Source organism: Myodes glareolus, chromosome 23 (genome assembly GCF_982192425.1).
Source record: "Myodes glareolus chromosome 23, mMyoGla1.1, whole genome shotgun sequence".
Taxonomy (NCBI): Eukaryota; Metazoa; Chordata; class Mammalia; order Rodentia; family Cricetidae; genus Myodes; species Myodes glareolus.
The window spans coordinates 32,708,473-32,724,178 of record NC_142048.1 but is presented as its reverse complement, the minus strand read 5'-3'; the positions used below and the strand labels follow the sequence as shown (position 1 = coordinate 32,724,178).

The following is a 15,706-nucleotide window of genomic DNA, read 5'->3' as shown; positions in this document are numbered from 1 at the left end:
GCCCTCAAATATTTGTCATAACAAACCCTTACCCAGTTGTTTAAACTAGAACTTAGCAAGAGAAAATACATATTTATAAGTGATTATCTTCTAAGGGCATTAAAGCATTGCCTTCTTTACCCCCACAGTTAGCACGGTTAGTGACAGTCATTTGGTGTTCAGGCCTTAGGCCTCCCGTTTGACAGTAACAGGTAGAAGTGTGTCCATTGTGAGCACAGGCAAGCTTTCCAGACTACCCAACCATGACTCTGATAACCCACTGCTGGGGTTCAGTGTGTACTGTGAGCCTCACCCATCATTCTGCTTAAAGTTATTCTGTTGAGATTTGAGAACGTAAGTGGAAAATTTCCATATAACTGCTGTCTAAAAATACTTGTTGAGAGAAAAATATATTCTGTAGGGTTGGGGGATTACAAACTCAGAGGTGCTTTCTATCTAGATAGGCAATCTATGCAATGTCTTAATTCCATTTTAAAGATGGTTTGCTTTTACTTAAATATATTTTAAATTGAAATATAATTATATTACTTTCCGTCCACCATTCCCTCCCTCCAGCCCCACCAAAGTACCTCCTTTTAACCCCTCTTATGTCCCCCCCCCAACACACATACTCTTAAGTTGATGGCCCCTGGAATTACAGGCAACAACTGACAACAGCTAATGGAAGAATTAGCCTCTTCCAGGGATGAGACCCCTTACTGTGTGTCCAATGCAGAGTGGCCAGTCCTGAAGCCATATCCACATACATAACAAAAGCAGACTGAGCAGGTTGCACTTCTGTACTATATATGCACACATTCTGGTTTTCCACAGTTGCACAGAAAGAGGGGGAGATTTATTGTATTGTTTTCCTAACACACTGATATGCTTCTTCTTCCCAAAGGCTTTCTGATTTACTTCGCTTACGGCATTAGACACAGCTTGGAGGGTCACCCCAGGGATGAAGAAGATGATGACGATGTTTATTCAGACAACATAAGCGCAGCAACAGAAGAGAAATCCGCCATGCAAGCAAACGACCATCACCAAAGAAGCCTCAGTTTACCTTTTATATTCCATGAGAAGACAAGCGAATGCTGATATTGGCCCATGGTCTTACCACACATCGCTTATAAGGAGTCAACTATGGCTGGACATCTCCATCCTGCTGGGATGTCATGAGTTTGCTGCAGACATGGCTCACCTAACTTATATTTCCTCCTCCAGACAGCCTCTCTTCAGATGGTGAATTATGTGTCTGGGGAAACTGCCTGAGCGCACTCCTCGGCAATGAGTATCCCCAAAGTAATGTGTCCGTGTGTGTCCATGTATGTTTGGGAATGTGAATGTTAAATGTTCTTGGCTTTTATTACTGTGTGACTTTTTTTCCAGCGTCGTGATGGGTGGCCTATACTGCACATGCTGATAGAGGGTGTATTGCGGAATAGAGGTGTGTTCTGATATGTTCTGGGAGGTTAGGGAAATAGTGATGACTTTTCTTATTGGGTCTATGACTGTCAACTTGGGCGTACTGAGAATGCAGCCACCTGTCATGATGTTTAGCAGTCATCAGGGGCGAGCAAGAGATAAGAAATGAGCCTTTTCTATGTGTTACAGTGCCTTTAGAGTTATCACACATTGTCTTCTTCCTATTTGCTAGGACACTTTGCTAAAACTTCAACCAGGGGTAGTGTTCATTTCTTCAGTATGACAGGATGGAGAGGAGAGTCTGTGACACCAGATGACCACTCCTGCTTTTGGGAGCCTTGGTCCTTAAATAGAATGCTTCTGCCTGCTCTACGCGACATGCTCCCCCAACCCCAACCCCATCAAGGACTCAGGAGAAGTAATAGGGCCTGCTCGGGACCCTATAAGTGAGAGAATGAATGCGGTTCCATCCCATGGTCGGAGGACCAGAGAGACTTAGACAGAGAGTCTCAGATGGGCTTTCTATTTTAAAAAGTGAGTGAGGGAAGTATAAGCCCCTGTGTCCCATGTTTGGTGGAATGGTTCAGGCTGTTTTCTGTTACTTAATACCCAATCACAGCTTAGCTTCTGTGGCTGCATCAACCAGTCTTTTGCTCTGACATTTTCTCTGACCTAGATGGAAATGGATGTGAGAGCAAATTCTATCTTTCTTTGCAACGTAAAAAAGAGAGAGAGAGAGAGAGAGAGAGAGAGAGAGAGAGAGAGAGAGAGAAAGAAGAAGAAGAAGAAGAAGAAGAAGAAGAAGAAGAAGAAGAAGAAGAAGAAGAAGAAGAAGAAGAAGAAGAAGATGATGATGATAAAGGGATGCAGGAACATATTGCTACTCCAATCTCAATCTCACAGGGAATTTGAACCCAATTTTTGGATTTTAGACCTAATATACCGCTGATGTTTCTTTTAGAAATGTTTAGAGATTCCTGCCCCCAGCCCATCATTTATCACTTTTTGCTTCATTTGCTGTTATCTGGCCTCATGAAACCTATTAACACAGCTCTGATATTATGCAATAAATCATCAGTTACTTTCAGAACACAGTTATTTAAAACTTTGAGTTAAATAACCAAATCAAATTAAAAGCACAGTGATCTTTGTATATGACTAAATAAATTTTGATATGTAAGATTCTCTGATTGCTACATTTTACTTTATAGGGTTCTCTGATAGTGGATTATAAATCTCCAATCATTCTTATTCCTGTGAGTTAATTCTGTCTAAATAGTTAAATGGTGTATTATATAAATCTAGAGACTAGACAGTTAACATGGGAGTGGCACTCCCAGGCAACCATGTGTTACCAAGAATGCTAGTTGCCTTGTGTAATCCAAAGACAAGGAAATCTATTGCTTTTTCATAATCCTCCTAAGAGAACATTGATTTTACTGATACTGTTTCCAAGCAGTTGTCATCCTTCATGGGGAAGTAGGCATTAGTTGTGACTAACTATCAGCTAAGCAGACACAGGTTCTGGGCTCCTGGCTGTTAGGGATGCCTCCCTGACCCAGGGCTTAGTGCTGACATTCCAAAGTTTCCAGGGTGCACGTGAGAAAATCCGAAGCCCAGATACTCTTTCCACCTGCTTGCTTTACCACAGAAGAAATGTAGAAGAAGCAAAGGCTAAAGTAACATGAGAAAGACTCTGGCATGGTCAGGGATTCTTGCTATCAATAGCTGCCCAGAGAGGGAGAATCAGGGAGGAGCCCCTGGTCAGTTAAGTAGTCCCAAGTGGTCAGCATTACACACTTGAACATACAAGCAATACTAAGTGGACTCAGCAGGTTGCATACATACACACACACATGTATATATGTAACAATAGTAAAGAAGAGGTCATGGATTTGATCGGGAGTAGGGGAAATTGGAGAGGGAAAGGGAGGATAGAAATTATCAAAACTATGTACTCACATAAAAAATTCTCAAAAATTTTAAATTAAAAAAATATTGCTTTTACAGCAGTGCCCTTCACACAGAAAATGTGAACAAGGTCATCCATGAATCTCTGAGTTTTTTACTGTAATAAAAACAGATATGTCTGGACCATGGTAGGCAACTAAAAGTATTGTGCCCACTGAGGATGTTCACACCAAAACACGTTGGAAACATGGGTGTCTGTGAGAGATGTTTTGTCAGAGACCATGCTCTGTGTATTTCTGTGAAAACTCAAATGGATAAGCAGGTCTGTATGTGTACAGTGTTTATAAACACATTGGCATATATTTGTGTGCTGTGTGTTTGTGTTTGTGTGTGGGGGGGGGCTTTCAGTTATCAGCGTGTAAGTAAGGTGTATGATGAGCTTTGGATGTGATATTGTTACATAGATAAACACCCAATTGATGTGGAGAGAGACTAATGTTTTATATCGATAGATATTTTAGATTTTAAGCTATTTTAAAATATACAATTTTATATGTATGTTTTCTATAGATAGATTCTTTAAGACATATTTATCATGTTTCTAATATGAAATCACTAAACTCTAGGATATTATGACAGGTGCTTTTGAATCTGAATGGAGTAGGGGTAGGGACCTTGGGATATTCTTGTTTATTTGTTTCCATAGCACTGTTTCTGACACACCCGTCCCTGTGTGTGGTTGCCAGCAAATGTCGGTACTACCACTTCTTTGCCAACCCTCTGTCCTCCTGAACTTGAGTTCATAACACTGTGAACAAAGCGTCCTGTTCTGTTTTGTAGGATCACCCAAATATTTTGTGTAGATTTGACTAGCGAGCAAATGATACAGAAAGTCAAATGTGGATGCCTTCTTCTATTTATCATGGTGAGCAAAAGCAGTCAGTACTTTACCTTTTTCTTACCCTGAGAACTGTGCTGTTGGTATTTTCAGTGAAACTGTCTCCTCGCAACACCTGAACTTCATACTCTTTACAAAGGAGAACAATCTGGGAATTAACCACACCAATCATTTATTTAAAAGGGTGGTTATGAAAACTCAGGTTTGGAAACTCCTGAGAAAAACTTAACTATAACCTACGAGATAAACTAAAATATTGTAATCTTGTTTCCTTAGTGAAACAAGTCAAGAAAACTAACCAAAATTTTATATATGTATGTATCAACATTAATATGTAAAATTAACATTGAAACTACTGTTGGTTAATTTTAGTTAGCTGTAACTGATTTAAAAGAACACCAGCATCTGAATCGTCTTCTTAAAGAATAAAAGGTTAGATAATTTTAATTTTTATAAGGTTTTTATTTTAATCAAATTTTCCCCACATCCCGAATGGTTTCTAATAAAACACTGTGATTCAGAATTGTTGCTAGATCCTTTTCTAAGTTTGTTTGACCATTTAGCAGAGGTGAAGGAGAGTGATTGCCCTACAGTACTAAGGATACAGAAGGAATAACTGCACCTTACCTTCTCCCTTTATGTAGTATATCAGGGTGTGCGCACACACACATGCCTGTGTACACTCACGCACATATGGTGGCTATGTAAAGAGAGAAAATCAGCGTATATCCCCACATCGCCACCCAGATGATGAAGTTGCACTAAAATCCCAGCCCTTGCTTCTTTGCAGCACTACTTGGGATTTCTCCAGATACCCTTCAAGTGATAGTCTCTAAGATACAGTTTCCATGGCACTTTAGAAGAAGATAGTCCCTAAGATACAGTTTCCACAGCACTTTAGAAGATGATAGTCCCTAAGATACAGTTTCCATGGCACTTTAGAAGATTGGGTTTCGAGCGTTATGAATGGATGATTCACATTCACATAATGTGTAGGGGTTGGTAGCAGGGGTGCCGTTCTCTGTTTTGTTTTGTTTTGTTTTGCTAGTTTCAAAACAGTGCCTTCTCTGTACATGTTCTACTTTATATATCAAGGAAAAGTACTGAAATTCATGTAATAAATAATGCCAGCACAGGTCATCTTAGCTCTAGATGTGAAGATAAGGTCGCTAGACTTCACTGTTTAGCTGAGGTGGTTTTTTTTTTTCCTTATATACTTCTATTTAAAGAATTTAAAATAGCTTTGTGGGTTTTGGAGGTCTGATACTACTGTTGTGTTACTGGTTTAGGTGTTGGCTTTTGTAGTATTCATGATTGTTTATATTTACACAGTTTTCCTCTTAGTGGTTTCAAATGTATTCTGCTATAGCATAACCCTATTTTAACACTACTGGCCAGGAGTTCTGTACTTGTCTGTCCTTACCCAAGTCCTGAAGCCGCTGCCACAATCTCTGGACTGTAAGCAGCCTTTCTGACCCCTGACGGCCCTGTAGAGATTTCCAGCTAGGAGCCCAGTCTGATGCCACGGCCAGGCAGCCTGCTGTTTGGGGGTGTCTGTGCTTACATTCTGGAGGTGTCTAAGATAGAGAGGTAGAGTAGGAAGTAAAGAACATCTAATGAATTTCGGTCATGTGGAATCCTTAACTTCAGTTCCAAATAGCTCATCGGTCAGTTAAGGGGAATAAGGACCAAGGAATATCCGTGACTCATGGAGGGGTGTGGCTGTGTCGTGGAACTGGCATGGTAGGGCCTGGCCTGCTGTATTTCCTGCAGGCACACAGCCTCAAGGTGAGAAATGCATGGTCAAGAGCCTGTTGGTAAGAAACTTTGCACTGCCAGCAGGGTGGCCTACTGTACCCACACCTTGCTGATGAGCCCCACGTTTCTCATGTCCACTAGCAGTGTCAAATTGTTTTATTGTTTTATTTTGTTATCGTTATATTTAATAGCAGTTATGCAGGGAGGCCTAAAGCAATCCAGAATTTCTGCGTCTACAAAACCCTACAAGTACCCTATTGTAAGTGCTTGTGCAAATGTAAAAACGTTTTGTTCATGAAATAATCTTGATGTTTTTAATGATAATTGGTGTTCCTTTTTACATACAGAGTTGAACTCCTTTTTTTAGAATTTATAATGAAGACTATTGCTGCTTCAACTGTTATGTTATGCTTTATAATGTAACCATGTGTTTTTAAATAAACCTTAATATGACTTATAATGATTTAGTGTGCATGTGTATCACACAACACAAAAGCACACATTTCAGACTCACTTAAAATTTGCAAGCTTCTGTTTGTCTTTGCCTTCTGAATTTAAGGACCTTTAAAGCTCAGAAACACAATACAATGTAATCTACTTTATTATTATTCTGTTATACTCGGAGAGCCATAACTGTGACTACCGGGTCTTATAAGATAGGAAAGAAATGTCCACAAAACTTTAGTCTTCATGACACATTATGAAAATAATCAGCTATTTTTGATGCATGCCATTCCAAGATCCCATGTCTGAGATTACCCTTTCAGCTGCTACTCCGTGGATCTGTCCCTTCGACATTGATCTTCAGGAAGCTCCTCATTGTCCATTCCATCACTAGCAAAATGCTTGATAAGGGGATGAAGAGATAGCTGGGGGGGGGGACACATGACACTTCTGTGAAAGCAAGAGGACCTGCATTCAAATTCCCAGCACCCATAGAAATGTTAGACATGGTCACGTGTGCCTGTAATGCCAGAGCTGGAGGCAGTATTCTGGGTGGGGGTAAGCAGATCCTGGGAAGTTACTAATGTAACCTAAATGGCAATCTTGGGGTTCCATGAAAGACTCCCTCAAAAGTAAGGTGAGGAGAGAGAAGAAAGCACTTAGTGTGTGCATCCAGCCTCCAGATGCATGTGAACGGGTGTATCACACCCAGAGCATGCGCACGTGCACAGAGTACATTATACTCAGAGTACAGAGTACATTATATAGAAAGTCAGTTTTTCCCATGGTTCCTGAGGTTTCTGAGGTGGTTTCCCGTGGTCGCTTGGCCAAGTTTCTGGGTCTCTACGTCATGGAAGAAAAGTGTGGCAGAGGAAAAGCTGTTCAAGGTAGCCAGGGAGATAAGAGACAGAACAAGGGGCAGAGACAAGCAAAGACACACACAATGACCCACTTGCCTAACCAGGCTCCACCTCCTAATAGCCCAGTCAGCTACTAACTTCACAATGGGTTGACCCATTGCTAAGTGCTCTGGTGATCCAGTCACTCTCGATAGTGCCACCACTTAGGGACCAACCCTTCAGTGCAGGAGCGTTTGGGGCCATTTAATACCGAAACAATAACAGCTTACAGTAATTGATGGTCATTATGTAAGTGGAAAATTTACTGATTTTCCCCCACCTAGTAGATAAACATTTCCCAATAACAACTCTACCTATTAAAGGGAAGGGAGTGGTCAAAGTGCATCTTAACATGATTCTAAGTCACTTAAATTGCAGGTCTCTTGGATCACCCTGTTTAATTGTAAAAGCCTTTTGTGTAACTAAACAGTTCCTCTTGAGTCTCTCTCAAGGAGGAGTACACAATTGGATATCAGATAACCCTGAATATTACACACACACATTTGTATGTAACAACAATTATTGAATAGACATGAAGTCTCTTCAGTGGGGCTTTGTTTTGTTTGTGATGGAGGTCTCACTATGTTGCCCATGGTGGCCTTGAACTTGGGCTCAGGAGACCCTATTATTTCCTGCCTCCTGAGTAGATAGGTGTGTGCCACTCCTTGGAGTGAACTAGTGTCTCTGTGTCCAAGTCTGAATTGCTGAGGGTTTGTGCCACATCTCCATTTGAGTGGACATATTTCAAAGATTTCTCAAAACACACAAAAGTAACCCCCATCTTCACATCACCCCAATTTGCCTTTTATTAATGTAGGTCAAAGTAGGGAAGTTTCCATAAACACTGGCTTGCTTATGAAGCTTTTTAGTAATAACTTGTAGACACCATGTCCATACTTTTAGATACCAACATTTTGCTACACTTAAGACAGTTGCAGTCAGCTGGAAGACAAAGACAAGATGCACCACTATCCAGCTGTACCCAGGGCTTCCTCATGGTCCAAACCAAGAAGGAATTGTCATGGTTTAGTATAACAGCTTTTTTCCTGTTTCTAAATAATTTTTTAAATTTTTTAAATTTCATTTTACATTCCAACCACATATCTTCTTCCCACCCCTCCCCCTGCCTCCTACCAGTCCACCTCCCCATCCACTCCTCCCAAAGGGCAAGGGCTCCCATGGGGAGTCAACAAAGCCTGGCCCATTAAGTTGGGGGAAAAAAATCAAGCCTCTGCCCTGTGCATTAAGTTTGAGCATGCCATCCCACCATAGGGAATGGGCTCCGACAAGCTGGCTCATGCACCGGGGATAGATCCTGGTCCTACTTCCAGGGGCCCCTCAGATAGTCCAAGCTACACAGCTGTCTCCCACATCAGAGGGCTTAGTTTGGTTCCTTGGAGGTTTCACAGCCTAGAGTTCATGAGTTCCCACGAGCCTGGTTCGGCTGTCTCTGTAGATTTCCCCTTCATGATCTTGACCTCCCTTGTTCATATATTCCCTCCTCCATCTCTTCTACTGGATTCCCAGAGCTCGGCTTGGTGCTTGGTTGTGGATCTCTACATCTGCTTCCATCAATTATGAGTGAAGGCTCTCTGATGACAGGGCAGTCACCAATATGATTACAGGGAAAGACCAGCTCAGGCACCCTCTCTCCTATTGCTCGGAGTCTTACCTGGGGTCATCCTAGTGGACTGCTGGGCCCGCAAAAGCAGTAGATAATCCCACACCAGCAAATCCTTGAAAAGTGAAACACACATATACTACCACCAAAACACAATGGGAATTAACAATCACTAGTCAGTCTTTTACTTTTAGGCCATTAACCAGCTCCCAAATAATCATGACATGGAGATTTATTATTAGTTTTGAATGCTCGGCCTAGCTTAGGATCATTTCTGGCTCTTTTAACTTAAGTCAGGCTGTTCCTTTTTATGGGACTGTTTGCCTCTCTCTCTCTCTCTCTCTCTCTCTCTCTCTCTCTCTCTCTATCTCTATCTTATTTTCACTGCTTCTCAGGTCTGACTGACTGGTAGCTGCATAACTTCTGCCTGCCAGTCCCACCTAGCCTCTCTCTGCCTAGCTATTAACCATTTAACTTTTTAAACTAATCAGTCTAATACAGTCAGGTGCCTTAGGCAGGCAAGGTGAAACAAATGTAACACATCTTTACATAATTAAACACACATCCCTACACCATTAAATAAATGTGGCACAAACAAATGTAACACACCTTTACACAGTTAGAGTAATAAGAGTATTATAAACATAATACATAAACAAATGTAACACATCTTTGTGTAGTTAAATAATATTCCACAGCAGTTCAGGATCCCGTAATTCTCTAATTGTTGATTCTCCAAGAAGACAGAATCATCCCTGATCTGCTCAGAGGTAAGAACCAAGGGTTTCACTGCCCAAGAGAAGTCAGGCTTGAATGACAAATGTTTCTGAAGTGGAACTGTTGACTTAGATTGACACCAGACTATAAATGATTAGTAAGAGGCACTTTTCAGAAAAGCCGGAGAAAGTAACTCAATGGTGCTGTGGAAGGTAGGAGAGGCAGGCAGTCTTAGACTGGAAGTTCCTGCTTTCCATTGCATTATATGGCTGCAAGTGGACAGGTGGAGGTGGCTCATCTTTATAAGGCAATGCATCCTGTGCCGAGTTTTTTTTTTTTTTATCACAGAAATAATGTAACTGGGATCCTTGTCTTATCCTATGTTACCATTGATGACTGGCTTTGAGAATGTCAAAAATGTCTGTTTTCCAGGCCTGGTGGCTCATCCCTCTAGTTCCAGGCTTTGGGAGGCAGAGACAGGTGGATCTTTGCAAGTCTAAGGAGTTTACATAGCGAGTTCAAGGACAGCAAGGGCAATGTAGAGAGAGACCTCAAACAAAAAGTGTCTGGCTTAAAGATAAAATAATTTTGTAATTTTTAAAGCGTCCATCTTGATTCTATTTAGATGGAAGGCTGTTTAGAAAACTTAAATATCTTTATTTCTGGAACAGAGTAGGGATTCCCAATATTTAGACCAAAAAAATTTGCTTGTTTGTTTGCCTAAGCAAATTCTTAATAGCATGTGCTACTTTGAAGAGATTTTTAAGTAAATAAGGCCAAAAGGAGCAGTGAGAGATTTAGTTATTGAAAACATTAAGATGTATAATTAAAATACTATGTAGCAAATAACCCATAGATGAGAAAAGCATTATAAGGGCAGGATGGAAATTTCACTATGATCTTGGGTAACTTAAAACTGCTGATAATTCTGTATTCCTCCACTGGATACACAGTTTCTACCAATGTATCCATTGGATACATAGTTTCTACCAATGTACCCATTGGATACACAGTTTCTACTAATGTATCCATTGGATACACAGTTTCTACCAATGTATCTATTAGATACAGTTTCTACCAATGTACCCACTGGATACACAGTTTCTACCAATGTATCCATTGGATACACAGATTCTACCAATGTACTCTGAGGGGTTTTTGGAGGAATAGGCCTTCTAGACTTAAATTCACAGGTAGAGCTCCCTCCACAACAGCACCACACCCAGTTCTTCCCGGTACTGTTCCTGGCATCTGTTGACTCCTTCCTCCCATCTCTTTCCTCTCTAGCTTTCCATGTGTTAAGCCTATGCAAGAAACTGTTGTACGCCTGCTCTTCTGAGAAAGAAGAGCCATTCAGGCACTGAGGGAAGAGCATGTCTCCTCAAGCCTGACAGTGGCTCCCTGAACAGTTTCCACAAGACGCTTCTGTGTGTCTCACCTTCTCCTGTGCACACGCAAGAAAGGAGCTGGATCCTGAGAGGAAGTGTGAGGTGCAGTCCCCTGGATGTTCGTCTTATGGATTTGGGGTATCAGTAGGGAAGCAAATGTGAGGTACAGGGAGGAGACAGGTAGTAATCAATAAAGAAAACGTGGCTGTCGCTGTTCATGCAATCACATGCCTACAGTCCAAGAATTTGAAAACTAGAAAAATAAATTCATTTATGTGAGCCAACATAACATAAACAGATAAAACATTAACCAGCTCTTAGGGAACCAGGCTTCAAGCTGTGTTTGACTTTGGACCACAGGAGAATATGTGCTTTCATTGGCTAACATTACAGTAAGTATTGAAAAAAAATAGTGGAAAGAATCAACACAGAGATAATAAAATTCCCTCTCAGTCTGGAGACAAAATGCATGGGCTTTTGATGGTGAGATAAGATCCATGGAAAATACAACTGGGGTGGTTTCCTTTTCCAGGTTCAAAGCCATATTGAGATCATCATGTTCAAGGTTAATAAGCCTTGTGATTAGGCAGCTACGTGGCTTTAAAAGCATTTGCTTTTTGTAACCCTGGTCCCATCCTAACACAGACCCCCGTACAGATTTCCTAGCACTGCCACGGCAAAGCACCCCAGACCAGGTGGCTTCCACAGCAGAAATCCATTTTCTCCTGGTTCTGGGGCATGGATGTCCAAGCCCAAGGCATCAGCATTCTTGGTTTCCCCTGAGGCCCATCTTTGACTCTTAGGTGCCCATTCTCTCCCTCTGTCTTCACATGCCCATCTCCATACATATGTGTTAGAACCCACACTTCTTCTTCTCATGTTCTTACCAAAAGTACAGGATGGAGGCCAAACCCAATGTCTTCAGTTTCCTTTCACTCCCTTGTTCAAGACTCCCTATCCAAACGCCACCACATTCTGAGGTTTGAGTGGTTTTCAAAGCACAAAATTTGGGAGGGACCCAATCCAGGCCATATTCCAGACTAAGCTGAGTTTACATATCTAAATTTAATTCAAGTTCATGTGAACTAGAACAGGCTTTGAAAAATAGAGTTCCAATCTTGTTAAACCATTGGAAAGTGTGATGAGAGAAGTTGTATTGACAATAACAAAACAAACAAGCAGAAATAAGAAATAAGCCAAACAACATGTCAGACTTACATGGGGAAAATCATGTAACTATCCACTCAGGTAAGAGCTTATATGCCTACGTGCCCTTATACATTGTCTAAAATGCATACACACTAACACACGCAACATATTTAGCCAGTTCAAATTTGGCTAAAGTGTAAAATAACTCAGGCACTCAGAATTCCAAAATGATTTTCCAAGTACCAGTCTTAACCAATCAGAAAATATAATGGGGGTGTAAAAGAGGACCTGAACAAGTGGAAAGACACACAACAGTGTGATGGCCCTGACTGGGAAGACTCAGTATTATACATAGGCTCATTTTCCTCCTGTTTAGTTTAATGTATTAGTAGTTAAAGTACAGTGACATTTGTGTGGAACAATGATGGGAGGGAACCCTCATCCATGGGAGGAACAAAATAAGTTATGTAGGAATAATAAAAGTATAAGGTGCAGAGCCGGGCGGTGGTGGCGCATGCCTTTAATCCCAGCACTCGGGAGGCAGAGGCAGGCGGATCTTTGTGAGTTCGAGGCCAGCCTGGTCTACAAGAGCTAGTTCCAGGACAGGCTCCAAAGCCACAGAGAAACCCTGTCTCGGAAAACAAACAAACAAAAAAATAAGTATAAGGGGCAACCCCCATAGTCACAGTTGAATGGAATGAACCAGAAAAGAAATAGAACCATCTTCCTTCGTCATAAACATCTCTACATGAATTTTAAGAGATCAGGAAAGGTCCAAGGGATATAGTTATTACCATCTCATGAGAAATACAGAAAATCAGATTTCTAAACTGTCACACAGAAAATTGACTGTGGGCAGCTTTAAAGATAAAACATAAAATTATAAAGGTTTTAGATGAAACTAATATCTGGAGGTTTGATAATCTGGTGAGAAGCCATAAAGGAAGTTACTGAAAATGGAATTCCTTAAATATTGCTTGAACTGTCTAAAATAAATAAATAGTAGTATTGTCAAAACGCACACACACAACGGAATAAAAGAAAGTGTCTGCAAAGCCTCAAAAACTCTGAGCGAGGCAAGAGGATGAAAAGTGAGTGCTCATGCCCAGGATGATGCCGACAATGGGGCAGTCGCTCTTACACACCTATGAATAGTCTTGTGCAGAACAAGGACACTACTGCTTACAAGGTAAGCAAGTTCACTGGGACAAGAGCTGGCCCTTTTGATGGCAGGCCGACAGCCCTGCCCCTTAGCCACTCTGACGGTTCCCCTGCAGCGAAATGTCCATCTTATCTCTGACCAGACCTAAAAGAGCAACCACAACAAACAATATTTTTGAATGCAAAAGGGTCTAGTGTGTGTGTGTGTGTGTGTGTGTGTGTGTGTGTGTGTGTGTGTGTGTGAAATGAGAGAACCACTGGGGACCAATAGAAACTTAGTGCACGCTCTTTGCTGGAAAGAATCCTGTGTTTCCATCAGCAGGGGTCTGCTTAGGTCTTCCTGAACAGGGTAAACTTAAGTCAAAACCCCTCAACCATGGAGAAAATCAAGGCACTACATCCATGTAGTCTTCCCAGTGCTTGGAAATAGCGCTATCCTCCACGACTCCGCCAGGGGGCAGGAGAGATCATATTATGCCGGGATTTTTTTTTTTTCCTTTTTTCTTTTTTTTTTTTTTTTTTTTTTTTTTAAATCTCCTTCTTTTCTCCCAAGCTGTGTTCCCCCTGGTGAAACCGAATCCTCCAGCTGTGGTGTCCCGGCGCCGCCTCCCTCGGCGCCCCTGCTCTGCCCTGCCCAGAGCAGCCAGCCGCGCCGCCCACAGTCCCCGACTACTCTGCAGGTCCCTAGCCCTGAAGATGAAGGTTTGGTTGCTGCTGGGACTTCTGTTGGTACACGAAGCGCTGGAAGATGGTGAGTGACTGGGCCGGGTAGCAACTGGCCTCTGCCCGCCTTCGCCCAGGACCCACAGTCCTCGAGTTTCCCCTAGCAACTCCTCTAACTTTTGGCCTAAGGAATCGGCTCTGATGTGGTCACCATTCCGTGCACCTGGCCCCTCCTGGTCCTCCGGGTCCACTTTCTTCCTCCCCCACGCCCCTGGAGAACCCTCTGGGAAGGTAGTGGTTATCTTTGACCCTTAGGACTTCTCTAGCCTTACCAAAAAAAACCCCTAGGCGATCAAACCCATCATTCCCCAGCCAGCGGCTGGTCCATCCCCCTGTGTCAACGTGTCCTTCTGATGACGGTGGATCGCTGCCACCTTCCTTCCGCGCGCGTCGCCGCCCCGTACTTCTACTTAAGCAAAGCGGTTCTTGTGGAAGAACTCCGTGTCCTCCTTCCCCCTTGCAGACCTGTTTCGTTTGTTTTGTTTTTGTTTTTTGTATCCCAACCTGAGCTAAAAATCCTGCAAGGTCTTTAACAACAACAACAACAAAAATTCTGTGCTAAACCGCAAAACAAACAAAAAACTAAGCTAAAGAAAAATGTTCAAAACTACACCGCAGTTATATTTTCCGTATAAATGGGAGGATGGGTGAAAAAAAACCCTACATTTTTGTACCACATAAGAGGGTTTTGCATCACTTAATTCTTTGAATTACGTTTATTATGTGTGTGAGTGTGTATGTTTGGATGTGCACGTGCACGCACGCTACAGCAGACGTGGAGATCAAAAATAACCTTCAGGAGTGGGTTCCCTCTGCACTGTGTGACTTGCAGGGATTGAATTCACGTTGTCAGACTCGGAGGTGTGTATTTTTACTCCATGAGTTTTTTCATCTTCAACAGAGACCACTGTTGTCTCTCTCTCTCTCTCCCTCCCTCTCTCCCTCTCTCTCTCTCCCTCTGGGTTTTGGAGACAGATTTTCTCTGTAGTTTTGGCCCCTGCCCTGGAACTAGCTCTTGTAGACCAGGCTGGCTTCAAACTCACTCACAGAGATCCGCCTGCCTCTGCCTCCTGAGTGCTGGAATTAAAGGTGTGTGCCACCACTGCCCGGCACTGCATCATCTTTTAAAAAGGTTTTTGGGATAAGTACCTGCCCTAGGTCTCGCTGGCTGTGTAGACGTCTGACCACAGGGTCAGACTTTATTGTTACGTATATTATCATGTGTATGTGTGCAAACTGTTTTTATATAAAGATGACATATATGTATATTGCTGCTAATTATTTTATTTGCTCAATTATTTATCTAATTGTTGCTGCTTGCATAGTATGTCTTTCATGTGGTGACATCCTGCTAACCCAGTCTTCCTAATGCTGAGATCCTTTAATACAGCTCCTAACATTGTGGTGACTCCCAACAAAAAATTTGTCATTGCTGCTTCATAACTGTAATTTCACCAGTTACTAACTGTACTGTAAATGCCTGATGTTTCTGATGGTCGCTAGGCGGCTCTTGTGAAGGGGTGCTGACCCACAGGTTGAGAAACAATGTGTGTGACTCTTAACTTTCTCCAGCTACTGCCTCAAATGGGTTTAGATTTGCTTGAAAAGGAGCCTTTACTGTTATGCAACC

The 15,706-nt window shown here is 42.1% G+C and overlaps 2 protein-coding genes across 5 annotated transcripts in view; both read left to right on the top strand.

Moving 5' to 3' along the window:
* The window catches only part of Slc7a2 (solute carrier family 7 member 2), a 58,933-nt gene extending 52,499 nt beyond the window's left edge, over positions 1-6,434 (top strand). For all 4 annotated transcript variants that reach the window (XM_048441727.3, XM_048441728.3, XM_085680218.2 and 1 more), the window contains exon 12: positions 884-6,434. In XM_048441727.3, coding sequence (XP_048297684.3) covers positions 884-1,080 — 197 coding nt within the window. In that variant the 3' untranslated portion in view covers positions 1,081-6,434. The remainder of the gene's footprint in view (positions 1-883) is intronic.
* Positions 6,435-13,913: 7,479 nt separating this feature from the next.
* Pdgfrl (platelet derived growth factor receptor like) overlaps positions 13,914-15,706 on the top strand; it is a 53,247-nt gene continuing 51,454 nt past the window's right edge. Inside the window, exon 1 of the mRNA XM_048441725.3 lies at positions 13,914-14,104. Coding sequence (XP_048297682.3) covers positions 14,050-14,104 — 55 coding nt within the window. The 5' untranslated portion in view covers positions 13,914-14,049. The remainder of the gene's footprint in view (positions 14,105-15,706) is intronic.